The 13,838-nt window shown below is 32.1% G+C and overlaps 1 protein-coding gene and 1 long non-coding RNA gene across 2 annotated transcripts; one reads left to right on the top strand and one right to left on the bottom strand.

Annotated features, from left to right (window-relative positions):
• Nucleotides 1–274: 274 nt before the first annotated feature.
• LOC145156718 (guanosine nucleotide diphosphate dissociation inhibitor At5g09550-like) lies at nt 275–4,034 on the top strand. The gene is made up of 14 exons (XM_079075993.1): nt 275–397; nt 717–1,025; nt 1,598–1,660; nt 1,766–1,849; nt 1,929–2,036; nt 2,122–2,294; nt 2,386–2,500; nt 2,643–2,723; nt 2,818–2,880; nt 3,063–3,161; nt 3,248–3,372; nt 3,450–3,660; nt 3,748–3,822; nt 3,899–4,034. The coding sequence occupies exons 2-14, from the start codon at nt 939–941 to the stop codon at nt 3,950–3,952; spliced, it is 1,338 nt and encodes a 445-aa protein (XP_078932119.1). The 5' UTR covers nt 275–397; nt 717–938; the 3' UTR covers nt 3,953–4,034.
• A 1,208-nt stretch (nt 4,035–5,242) lies between these two features.
• LOC145156717 (uncharacterized) lies at nt 5,243–5,898 on the bottom strand. The gene is made up of 2 exons (XR_013736880.1): nt 5,660–5,898; nt 5,243–5,542 (listed from the first exon to the last, which is right to left on the bottom strand). It is a non-coding gene; the product is annotated as an uncharacterized LOC145156717 (long non-coding RNA).
• Nucleotides 5,899–13,838: the final 7,940 nt, after the last annotated feature.

Genomic DNA, 13,838 nt, shown 5'->3' with positions numbered 1-13,838 from the left:
CCACTCAGATGGTGCGGTTTACCATATGATTTTAATTAACTCCCACCAAACACCTCACTTAACTTGACCCTTTATGATTTCACCAAACTACCACTTAACATTTGCTCTCACCCAACATCATATCTCATCACTATATAATGAAACTCCCACCTAACATTTTCTCTCACAAACACGCTATCTCATCATTAATACAAACATGTTAAAATCATAACCAAATTTATATCAAAGGATAATGACTCATTCATTCTTCTAATTCGTTGAAAAGCTCAACTCTCTCGCTCTCTGAATGTCCTCCATGGGCGAAAATCTCCAATAAATTTAGAAGCCCTTCAAGTTCCTCAAACTCTTGCAATGAACCCGGGTACTAGAAGATGTATGTTGTCATGAAATAAATATGGTAAACAATTCTTACTTTCCTAGAATTGAGACACATACACTTTCTAATGTACTTCTAAATAATACTATTATTGTAAGCGAAACTTGAACCCTAAACCACTTAGAATTGGAACATTAGATCTTGATACGAGACCATTGGACTATAAGCTTCGAAAAAATTGTTACTTATGTACTAAATAAAAACAATCTTTACCTCATATAACCCGTTTTTCCGATTGTTCATTTGTTTGGCCACGTAACAGAACGGCTTGGTTTTGAGTTTTGATGACATGGCGAATAAAAAAATATTTTATTTTATGTTTATGAAATCCCTTTTGCAGTTTGCGAAAAAGGCTGGATCGGTGGGGGCCCACCACGTAAAAAGAAATCCTTGAAATTTGGCGGGGGGCTTCATAACCGAATGTTTCTGCTTAAGACCTGTTCCCCAAAACGATGTCCGATTATATCTCAATTTCTTCTTCTTTTGATAGTCTTAGTTGATTAAAATCAAATCACTCAATTTCTTCATTTCATTTGATGTTCGTTAACCTAATTGCACCACCATGGATGAAGAATACGATGTGATAGTACTCGGCACCGGTCTCAAGGAATGCATCCTCAGTGGTCTCCTCTCCGTCGATGGCCTCAAAGTACGTCTTTCTCCAAATCATTTGTTGTGCGTATATATCTTTGAATGTATGTATGTATATGTGTTCAAATTCTCATACTGAGATGCATTTTGTGATTGAAATGATCAAATCAATTTCATTAATCTCGATCCAGCTATTCGTTGTTTGAAATTTTGATTCCGATTATTTAGATCGTACTTTTTTACTGCTGCAAATTGATGCTGTATTCTGGTGCTCCATTTCGTGGTATGAATTCATTTTCTGCTCCGATCAATTTTAATCTGTAATTGCTTTCTACTGCAATTAGTATGTATATCGAGATTCAGCCTATTTTGATTACGTTCCTGTTCATGAACACGCTTTTTCTGGAAGTTCGTCTTAACATAATAACGATGGTAACAAAATTAGACACAACGAACTCTAATGGCAAAACTAAAAGCTCATAATATACGACCCTACCTGTTCCTCAAGCTCTTCATGTTGAAATTCGTGCTAACTAGTAATTAGACTCCCAATGGATCCTGTTTTGAGGTGTGACCTAACAAATAGCTAAATGCTGGTCTTGTATGATCATTGCTTGTCTATTTGTACAGGTACTTCACATGGATAGAAATGATTACTATGGAGGCGAATCAACTTCACTTAACCTAAACCAGGTATTATTAATATTATAAGTTTATAACTAAATAATTCATTCAAAACTTTTACTATTGTTTTTGCTACTCGTTTGACATTAATAGATTAATATGTATACTCTATAGCTCTGGAAGCGATTCAAGGGTGGTGATTCACCTCCTGCAGAATTAGGCCAAAGCAAAGATTACAATGTTGATATGGTCCCCAAGGCATGTGTAATTTTTTGAAAAATAATGAATTATTATGAACAACCATCTTAAACTTATGTCAAATTGGTCTTTTTTGCAGTTTATGATGGCTAATGGTGCCTTAGTTCGTGTTCTAATTCACACTAATGTCACAAAATACCTTAATTTCAAGGCTGTTGATGGAAGCTATGTGTACAACAAAGGAAAGGTATATGAAAACCCCTTTAGCTTCTACAAATTAGAAATCATCTTAACTTGTAATCTTTTCAAAACTGGGAATTCTTTTCTTTCAGGTTCACAAAGTTCCAGCAACTGATGTTGAAGCACTTAAATCCCCTCTCATGGGATTATTTGAAAAACGTCGTGCTAGAAAGTTCTTCATTTATGTTCAAGACTATGATGATAATGATCCAAAATCAAAAGAAGGATTGGATCTGAATAAAGTTCCAGCAAAAGATGTTATTTCGTATGATCTTAACCTCACCCTTTTTTCATTTATTCAATTATCTAACTTCACTGCTACTGTTTTATGATGTTTGACTTATTGTTTTATGTAGGAAAAAATATGGACTAGATGATAATACAGTTGATTTTATTGGACATGCATTGGCACTTTATAGGGATGACTCTTATTTGGATCAACCAGCTATAGATTTTATCAAGAGAGTTAAGGTGAAACTTTTTTTGTTTTTTCACATAACAAAAAGATAACTTTATTATCTTTCATAATTAAAATTCTCTTGTCTAAGTGTACTATGAATAAGATTGTTTTTATTTTCTCATTGTGTAATAGTATTTTATATTTCATGAATAGCTATATGCAGAGTCATTAGCTAGGTTTGCAGGAGGTTCTCCATATATTTACCCTCTCTATGGACTAGGAGAATTACCTCAGGTATAATCAATAACAAAAGATTCGTTTATTTAATTATTTAATTATTTAATTTGCTATTTGTATCTATTTAACTTTATCTGATAAATATTTTCAGGCATTTGCTCGTTTGAGTGCAGTCTATGGTGGCACCTACATGCTCAACAAACCAGAATGCAAGGTAATCCACAGAACTGGAATTCAAGATTCCATTCCATTCCATGGATGGAATTCAATTTTGTTACATTCCTTCAAATCCCATGTTTAGTGAAGGAAATTCAATTCCATTCCATTCTTCCTTTTTCTTCAAAAAGACCAAAATACCCTTTGTCATGTTCCAATTCCATTGCTTTCAAAAAACAGGTAGAGTTTGAAGATGGGAAAGCAATTGGTGTGACATCAGAAGGAGAAACTGCAAAATGCAAAAAAGTAGTATGTGATCCCTCTTATTTACCCGATAAGGTATAAAATTTAATTTTAATAAACTTTTAATCTTACCATTTTCAATATAAATTAAAAGAAAAAAAAAATCCATTTTCTTGAAACAGGTAAAAGCAGTTGGCAAAGTAGCACGTGCTATTTGCATCATGAGTCACCCCATCCCACACACTAATGATGCCCATTCAACTCAAGTCATCCTACCCCAAAAACAACTAGGCCGCAAATCAGACATGTAATAATTACTTTTTTACTCCTCAATAATAACATATTTACAAATTTTCAAATGACTCTTTAAGTTTGTTTCTTTAGGTATTTGTTTTGCTGTTCATATTCTCACAATGTAGCACCGAAGGGAAAGTTCATTGCCTTTGTGACAACAGAAGCGGAAACAGATAATCCGGAAACGGAATTGAAGCCCGGAATTGACTTACTTGGAGCTGTGGATCAAATCTTTTTTGATACTTATGACAGATACGAACCCACTAACGATGGTGCTGATGATCACTGTTTCATTTCCACTGTGAGTATAATTACGATTTTACCCTTCGGAATCACCTATTCCGATTCCATTCTTGTTTGAATTACATTATTTTTTGTTTCGTCTCAGAGTTATGATGCGACAACACACTTTGAGTCCACGGTACAAGATGTGATTGCCATGTACAGCAAGATTACTGGAAAGGTAAACTTTATTTATACTGACATGACTTGACATGATATACTGATACTGACAACTGTGCGGGTGGGTGATTGTACAGAGTCTTGACTTGAGCGTGGATTTAAGTGCTGCAAGTGCTTCCAATGACGAGTAGCAATAACGGGAGTGGGAGATTTTAATAAAAAAAATTTAAAGGCTTTTTGAATCAATAAATAAAATTAGGTAATTTCTTTTGAGTGTTTGAACTTTATGCATAGGAACACATCCAAGAATGTTTACTGTATTTGTGCAAATTTTGGTACTATTCTTAGATTTTTTTAATGGAAGAAAAATGAGTAACAAACTATTTGTTTTTTTTTTTTTTTCACAAAACATCATTAATATTAAAAAAATGTTATCAGGAGATAAGCAATTGGAACTTTTTGTTCACAAAATAATATTATTTGAATGTATTTTATGAGTAAAAACACATACTATGTTTTACTCATTTATGTGTTTTTTGTAACAAATAGTTTGTTACCTATTTATGACAATCTACCAATTATAAAACTATGACTAGTTTATGATTTTATGTGGCAATGAAAAGGATAAACAATGATGAAGGTTGTACAACAACCATTGAAGTATTGCATGAAAAATTATTGGGATAATCATAAAAATAACCAAATAATTTTGTAGAAAAAATGTAAATGACCCAACTTTTATCTATTTCCAAAAATGACCATTAATTTCGAAATAGTGACATTTCAGATTGTGGATGGTATAAAATATGTTTTTTTTACCACCAAATAATTATAAAAAATTCTCTCTACCCTTTGAATCCGAAATATTTTCTATCATTGTTTTTTCAACTAAACAAATTACTATGTTTTTTTTACATTTTTCTTGAATTTTAACAAAAACAAAGCATTTTTTTTTAAATTTCATATTTGTCTTCAGATTTCAGACATTTTTTTTAAACTGCGGAATTCCTTTTATTTGTACGCAATGTTTGGTCTGAAAACCGACATAAATGTATAATTTAAAAAAAAAAATGGCGGTTATTTGGGCGAATAAGAACAAATTGAATCATTTCTTTATATTTTCCATAATGATGTGGTTATTTTTTTTGATCATCCTAAAATTATTCCATGTGTAGAAGAAAGTTTTATAATGATCATATTAGGTGACATTCCATGAAGATTATGTAATGATTATTAACAATCTCATCTCATTATTATTATTAGAATACTAAATACCAATAAAACAAGATGATAGACTATTAAATAATGATACTTTTTAATCATGTTTCATTGATGACAATATCCAAACTAAAATTCTTGGAACACTATTGAATATATCTTGATACAGATTTGGTGAAATGACAAGTTCATATACAATATTCTTGAAGTATGAACTTCAAAGGAGAAGAAGCCAAAACACAAGAAGAAAATTTTAAACTCTGTAAAAAAAACTTTTCATGACATACATCACTTTGCATTTCACACACCCAAACTAATCGTCAAATTGACAACATTTCTTTCACACATTTCATCGAACACCTTGTGTGCCTCCAACAAGAGTACCCTATCCCATACACAAAGGCTAAAATGTAAAAAATTAAACAAATAAACAAGATCTTGGATCACTACACCTTCGATTCTTCGTGTAACCACTGAACTAGGAATTAGAAGTAGAAGAAGGTCTAGTGCTTCTTTCTTCGTCCAGGGAGCTTTTCCGTAGCTAATCTGTATATCCAATAGACCTTTTTTTTCCCCAAATCATGAACACAAACAAAAGGAAACATATTAGTATGATTATGATTATTATTGGGAAATGGGAATCAGTGATCTTGTGAAATAAGAGAGAAAGTGGAGTGTACCAAAGCGATGACGTGAGCAGCTATGAGAACAAGGACTATGAAGGGAACAACTTCAAGGATCCATGGCTTAATTGAGATTTGTTGCTGATTCAGATTCGCCATTGCAAATAGGGATTTGGATCCAATCAAATCAAGTCGTGAGATTTGAGAATTGAGAGCGACCCTCTTCCCGAGGATTTCTGAGTAGGTTATTCTGATTTCTGAGGGTACAACGCTCGTTCTACCACTTTTCCCAAACATAGCATGTTTTCATCAGCACCCCCTAGAGTTACGCTTTTGCAACATACTCACCTTTCACATCAAAGTAGGAGTAATCCTTTCACATCAAAGTAGGAGTAATGAACTTTGATTTTGATTTTGATTTGATTTTTTATTTTAGGTTTTAAGTTTTGATTTAAATTTGGTCTAGAGGTTATCTTTTGGACCGGGAACTCGACCTAGCGATACATATCGGTTTCGGTTTACAGGTATCCATACATGTTGGACCGATACAACATTTGTTATAGATGGTATAAGTCGTAGAAACAATAGCGAAAAAATTTCAATTTTGATATCCTGACTTCCGAAGAACTGTAACTCATTTAATATGGAATAAAAAATGATGAAATTATAAGATAAACTGAAGTGCAAGTTGAAAAAAATCTCATGTTAATACGAATTCAAACCGATGCGTTATTTATTTATAAAGGTTTCATAGATTACACATAAAAATCGGTCCAATACCAAGGAACCACATAACTGACCCCGACTAAAAATCTGGAACCACAACACAACCAATCCAAGAACCAAAAACCGGACCTATTGCATAAAATCAATATCAGTTATGGTCTGGATTTGGTTCATCCGTCTGAATGCTTACATGATCACACTTAATTTGGTCTAAATTTTAAATCTTGTTACGAATATGGTTCATGTATTTTATTAATTGTTTTAAAATTATTTTTTACAAATTTATTTTTTTTAAACTTTTTTTTTACAATGTTTACATTTTTTGTACAACCTTTTTTTTTAAATAAAACTTACAATATTTTTTACAACATTTTCTAAATTTTTTAAATTTGTAATACAATACTTTGTTTTACAAATTTTTAAAAACTTTTTTCACATATAAAACTTCTTTTTATATATTCATGCAACTTTTTTAAACGAAAGTATTTCTACATGTAAAAAAATATTAAAAATGTTGTAAAAAAGTTTAGAAATGATTGTAAAAAATATTCTATTTTTTTAAAAGAGATTGTAAAAATTTATAAAAAAGTTTGGTATTAAAGTTGATTATAACCTTTATGGAAACTTTATGTAAAAAAGAAATAAAAAAGCTTCTATACAACTTCTTTTACAAGTTTTTACTCAACTTTTTAAAAAATTATAAAAACTCGTAAAAATTTGGTTCTAAAGTTGATTATAAGTTGTAGAACCAATTTCTTTTACAAGTTTTTCTACAATTTATAATAAACTTTATAAATTTGTTATAAACACCAGTAAACAAAGTTGTAAAAGAAATTGTATGAAAACTTGTATACATATAGTTTCCATAAAGCTTATAATAATCTTTGGAAACCAATTTTTTTACATCTTTTAAATGAAACTTTTGAATATGTTACAACCCTTTCTATTATTTTTTTAATATATATATATATATATATATATATATATATATATATATATATATATATATATATATATATATATATATATATATATATATATATATATATATATATATATATATATATATATATATAAAATTTAGAAATGCTTTTGTTTTAAAAAAATTGTATCAATATGTAAAATTTCATATGGGGGAATGGACAAAATCTCCCTTCTCTTTTATGTAATTTTGACTGTAATACGTTTGACTCTCATTAGTGACTTGCTAGTGAGTGTCTTTTAATAAAATTGTCGGTTCCAAAAAAAAATATTATGTAAAAAAGATTTTTTTTTTTTTTGTAAAAACAATTTCAAAAAAATTGTAAAACATGTTTAAAACATTGTATTAAAATTATAAAAACAAGTTTATTACCTTTTTGTAAAGGTGTATAGAAAATTCATAAAAGAGATTAAAAAGATTATAAAAAACTTTAGAAAAGTTTGTAAAAAACACCTATAAGTTTAAAAAAAATCTTTAAAAGGTTGTACAAAAAAGTCTCAAAAAGGTAAATTTGTAAAAAAAATAAATAAATAAAATAAAATAAATAATAATAAAAATTAGACCATATTCGTAACAAAATCTAAAACTTGGCCATCAGTGTAAGATTAAAATATGACCTGCTAAACCTAGTATAACAATTGGAAAAACAAAAACTCAAAGTTTGTTATTTTTTATTTTTTATTCTTTTGGTTTTTTTGTCAACTTGAATACATTTCCAATCATCTCTCTATTATTGTTTTTCCTCATTTTTGTTAGACGAATGTACTAATTTTGGGTTCTAATCCAGATTATGTTATTGTTAATTGTAGAACGTCGGAAATGGTGATCAACTTTGAACTTGACTTTCAAGAATTATTTGTTAATTATTTCTTCGTTTATTTTGATTACACAAACTTCTAATCTACCGATGTAGACTTTGTTTATATGAATTTTTATTAGTGTGCAACATTCCTCAAACATTTCACACAAGAGCAATGTGATAAACTTTACTATTGTGCCCCTAAGACCTTGTGGTATACACACCACGAAGCCAATCGTGGTCTAGTTGGCCACGAGAGATTCTCGTGCACACCACCCCGATGTTCCGTGGTCGGGCGTGGTCGTGCTCGTCCCTGCTCCCGACGACGAAATCAAACGGACATTTCTATTGGTTCAATGCTGCAACGGCTATTAAAGACTACACTTGCTATTAAAGACCACACTTTTTATTAAACATATTCACACAATTTCTTCTTTCTTTTCTCATAAAATCACACACTTCTTTTACATTATTCCAAAACCAATGGCTCCTAAAAGGATAAATTGGTCAGAAAATGAAGAAGAGAACTTAGCACGAGCATGGGTAGCGGCTTTAGAAGACCCAGTAACGCGTCCTAAATTTTGGATAAAGGTTGGAAACATTTCCATGAATTAATGGGTTGCCAAAATCGTAGTGTTGATGAAATATGTTCGAAGTATCGCGATATGAGAGTTAAATGCTTTGAGTTCAATGGTATTTATAACTTTGTTATAAATAACGTACACGAAGGCAACCCGTTTGCTGTGGCCATGAACCAATATGAAGACACGAAACACACACCGTTTAAACACGTTGAAGCTTGACGAATATTAAGAGAGTGCCCAAAATTTAGTGAGTAAAAATAAGGTTTAAAAAGTAGTTTTAAGTTGTTTGTGGTTGTATTTTTAAGGTTTTTTATGTTTTTTTTTAAATGTTGTTTGTTTTAAATTAATGTAATCTTGTTTTATTAAATAAAAAACTAGTTTAATAAAAAAAATATGTTTTATTGTGTTTTTGAATTAAATTTAATTAAAAAAAATGTGTTATTGTGTTTTAACGTATTTTTGAATTAAATTTAAATAAAAAAAATGAGGTGGAGTGTTAAGTTAGTGGTATGTATCCCATATTAGTGGTAGAAGAATGTGGTGCTGATGTGGCACCCACCACATATGTGGTATGTAGTGGGTATAACGGATTGCCTAATGAACCTCTCTCTCTTCTGGTTGCTTGAGCCTTGGAAATGACATAATGGCGAGATTTGATGCGCATTAAATTGAATAAATAATTGTCCCAAAAGCCCAAAACTCCATTGAAATAGATGAATGGAACAGTTTGATATAAGACCTTGTGGTATACACACCACGAAGCCAATCGTGGTCTAGTTGGCCACGAGAGATTCTCGTGCACACCACCCCGATGTTCCGTGGTCGGGCGTGGTCGTGCTCGTCCGTGCTCCCGACGACGAAATCAAACGGACATTTCTATTGGTTCAATGCTGCAACGGCTATTAAAGACCACACTTGCTATTAAAGACCACACTTTCTATTAAACATATTCACACAATTTCTTCTTTATTTTCTCATAAAATCACACACTTCTTTTACATTATTCCAAAACCAATGGCTCCTAAAAGGATGAATTGGTCAGAAAATGAAGAAGAGAACTTAGCACGAGCATGGGTAGCGGCTTTAGAAGACCCAGTAACGCGTCCTAAATTTTGGATAAAGGTTGGAAACATTTCCATGAATTAATGGGTTGCCAAAATCGTAGTGTTGATGAAATATGTTCGAAGTATCGCGATATGAGAGTTAAATGCTTTGAGTTCAATGGTATTTATAACTTTGTTATAAATAACGTACACGAAGGCAACCCGTTTGCTGTGGCCATGAACCAATATGAAGACACGAAACACACACCGTTTAAACACGTTGAAGCTTGACGAATATTAAGAGAGTGCCCAAAATTTAGTGAGTAAAAATAAGGTTTAAAAAGTAGTTTTAAGTTGTTTGTGGTTGTATTTTTAAGGTTTTTTATATTTTTTTTTAAATGTTGTTTGTTTTAAATTAATGTAATCTTGTTTTATTAAATAAAAAACTAGTTTAATAAAAAAAATATGTTTTATTGTGTTTTTGAATTAAATTTAATTAAAAAAAATGTGTTATTGTGTTTTAACGTATTTTTGAATTAAATTTAAATAAAAAAAATGAGGTGGAGTGTTAAGTTAGTGGTAGGTATCCCATATTAGTGGTAGAAGAATGTGGTGCTGATGTGGCACCCACCACATATGTGGTATGTAGTGGGTATAACGGATTGCCTAATGAACTTCTCTCTCTTCTGGTTGCTTGAGCCTTGGAAATGACATAATGGCGAGATTTGATGCGCATTAAATTGAATAAATAATTGTCCCAAAAGCCCAAAACTCCATTGAAATAGATGAATGGAACAGTTTGATATAAGACCTTGTGGTATACACACCACGAAGCCAATCGTGGTCTAGTTGGCCACGAGAGATTCTCGTGCACACCACCCCGATGTTCCGTGGTCGGGCGTGGTCGTGCTCGTCCGTGCTCCCGACGACGAAATCAAACGGACATTTCTATTGGTTCAATGCTGCAACGGCTATTAAAGACCACACTTGCTATTAAAGACCACACTTTCTATTAAACATATTCACACAATTTCTTCTTTATTTTCTCATAAAATCACACACTTCTTTTACATTATTCCAAAACCAATGGCTCCTAAAAGGATGAATTGGTCAGAAAATGAAGAAGAGAACTTAGCACGAGCATGGGTAGCGGCTTTAGAAGACCCAGTAACGCGTCCTAAATTTTGGATAAAGGTTGGAAACATTTCCTTGAATTAATGGGTTGCCAAAATTGTAGTGTTGATGAAATATGTTCGAAGTATCGCGATATGAGAGTTAAATGCTTTGAGTTCAATGGTATTTATAACTTTGTTATAAATAACGTACACGAAGGCGACCCGTTTGCTGTGGCCATGAACCAATATGAAGACACGAAACACACACCGTTTAAACACGTTGAAGCTTGGCGAATATTAAGAGAGTGCCCAAAATTTAGTGAGTAAAAATAAGGTTTAAAAAGTAGTTTTAAGTTGTTTGTGGTTGTATTTTTAAGGTTTTTTATGTTTTTTTTTAAATGTTGTTTGTTTTAAATTAATGTAATCTTGTTTTATTAAATAAAAAACTAGTTTAATAAAAAAATATGTTTTATTGTGTTTTTGAATTAAATTTAATTAAAAAATGTGTTATTGTGTTTTAACGTATTTTTGAATTAAATTTAAATAAAAAAATGAGGTGGAGTGGTAAGTTAGTGGTAGGTATCCCATGTTAGTGGTAGAAGAATGTGGTGCTGATGTGGCACCCACCACATATGTGGTATGTAGTGGGTATAACGGATGGCCTAACGAACCTCTCTCTCTTTTGGTTGCTTGAGCCTTGGAAATGACATAATGGCGAGATTTGATGCACATTAAATTGAATAAATAATTGTCCCAAAAGCCCAAAACTCCATTGAAATAGATGAATGGAACAGTTTGATATAAGACCTTGTGGTATACACACCACGAAGCCAATCGTGGTCTAGTTGGCCACGAGAGATTCTCGTGCACACCACCCCGATGTTCCGTGGTCGGGCGTGGTCGTGCTCGTCCGTGCTCCCGACGACGAAATCAACCGGACATTTCTATTGGTTCAATGCTGCAACGGCTATTAAAGACCACACTTGCTATTAAAGACCACACTTTCTATTAAACATATTCACACAATTTCTTCTTTATTTTCTCATAAAATCACACACTTCTTTTACATTATTCCAAAACCAATGGCTCCTAAAAGGATGAATTGGTCAGAAAATGAAGAAGAGAACTTAGCACGAGCATGGGTAGCGGCTTTAGAAGACCCAGTAACGCGTCCTAATTTTTGGATAAAGGTTAGAAACATTTTCCATGAATTAATGGGTTGCCAAAATCGTAGTGTTGATGAAATATGTTCGAAGTATCGCGATAAGAGAGTTAAATGCGTTGAGTTCAATGGTATTTATAACTTTGTTATAAATAACGTATACGAAGGCGACCCGTTTGCTGTGGCCATGAACCAATATGAAGACACGAAACACACACCGTTTAAACACGTTGAAGCTTGGCGAATATTAAGAGAGTGCCCAAAATTTAGTGAGTAAAAATAAGGTTTAAAAAGTAGTTTTAAGTTGTTTGTGGTTGTATTTTTAAGGTTTTTTATGTTTTTTTTAAATGTTGTTTGTTTTAAATTAATGTAATCTTGTTTTATTAAATAAAAAACTAGTTTAATAAAAAAAATATGTTTTTATTGTGTTTTTGAATTAAATTTAATTAAAAAAAATGTGTTATTGTGTTTTAACGTATTTTTGAATTAAATTTAAATAAAAAAATGAGGTGGAGTGGTAAGTTAGTGGTAGGTATCCCATGTTAGTGGTAGAAGAATGTGGTGCTGATGTGGCACCCACCACATATGTGGTATGTAGTGGGTATAACGGATGGCCTAACGAACCTCTCTCTCTTTTGGTTGCTTGAGCCTTGGAAATGACATAATGGCGAGATTTGATGCGCATTAAATTGAAAAAATAATTGTCCCAAAAGCCCAAAACTCCATTGAAATAGATGAATGGAACAGTTTGATATAAGACCTTGTGGTATACACACCACGAAGCCAATCGTGGTCTACTTGGCTACGAGAGATTCTCGTGCACACCACCCCGATGTTCCGTGGTCGGGCGTGGTCGTGCTCGTCCGTGCTCCCGACGACGAAATCAACCGGACATTTCTATTGGTTCAATGCTGCAACGGCTATTAAAGACCACACTTGCTATTAAAGACCACACTTTCTATTAAACATATTCACACAATTTCTTCTTTCTTTTCTCATAAAATCACACACTTCTTTTACATTATTCCAAAACCAATGGCTCCTAAAAGGATGAATTGGTCAGAAAATGAAGAAGAGAACTTAGCACGAGCATGGGTAGCGGCTTTAGAAGACCCAGTAACGCGTCCTAATTTTTGGATAAAGGTTAGAAACATTTTCCATGAATTAATGGGTTGCCAAAATCGTAGTTTTGATGAAATATGTTCGAAGTATCGCGATAAGAGAGTTAAATGCGTTGAGTTCAATGGTATTTATAACTTTGTTATAAATAACGTATACGAAGGCGACCCGTTTGCTGTGGCCATGAACCAATATGAAGACACGAAACACACACCGTTTAAACACGTTGAAGCTTGGCGAATATTAAGAGAGTGCCCAAAATTTAGTGAGTAAAAATAAGGTTTAAAAAGTAGTTTTAAGTTGTTTGTGGTTGTATTTTTAAGGTTTTTTATGTTTTTTTTTAAATGTTGTTTGTTTTAAATTAATGTAATCTTGTTTTATTAAATAAAAAACTAGTTTAATAAAAAAATATGTTTTATTGTGTTTTTGAATTAAATTTAATTAAAAAAAATATGTTATTGTGTTTTAATGTATTTTTGAATTAAATTTAAATAAAAAAATGAGGTGGAGTGGTAAGTTAGTGGTAGGTATCCCATGTTAGTGGTAGAAGAATGTGGTGCTGATGTGACACCCACCATATATGTGATATGTAGTGGGTATAACGGATGGCCTAATGAACCTCTCTCTCTTCTGGTTGCTTGAGCCTTGGAAATGACATAATGGCGAGATTTGATGCGCATTAAATTGAATAAATAATTGTCCCAAA

Source organism: Lactuca virosa, chromosome 2, assembly GCF_052849685.1.
Source record: "Lactuca virosa cultivar CGN04683 chromosome 2, Lactuca_virosa_CGN04683_v6, whole genome shotgun sequence".
NCBI lineage: Eukaryota > Viridiplantae > Streptophyta > Magnoliopsida > Asterales > Asteraceae > Lactuca > Lactuca virosa.
This window is presented reverse-complemented; position numbering and strand designations above follow the sequence as displayed.

Coding starts and splice junctions, on each gene's coding strand:
- LOC145156718 (XM_079075993.1), top strand. CDS start 939: ATGGATGAAGAATACGATGTGATAGTACTCGGCACCGGTCTCAAGGAA. Junction 1,850..1,928: donor ATGTTGATATGGTCCCCAAG/GCATGTGTAATT, acceptor TCTTTTTTGCAG/TTTATGATGGCTAATGGTGC. Junction 3,162..3,247: donor CCTCTTATTTACCCGATAAG/GTATAAAATTTA, acceptor TTCTTGAAACAG/GTAAAAGCAGTTGGCAAAGT.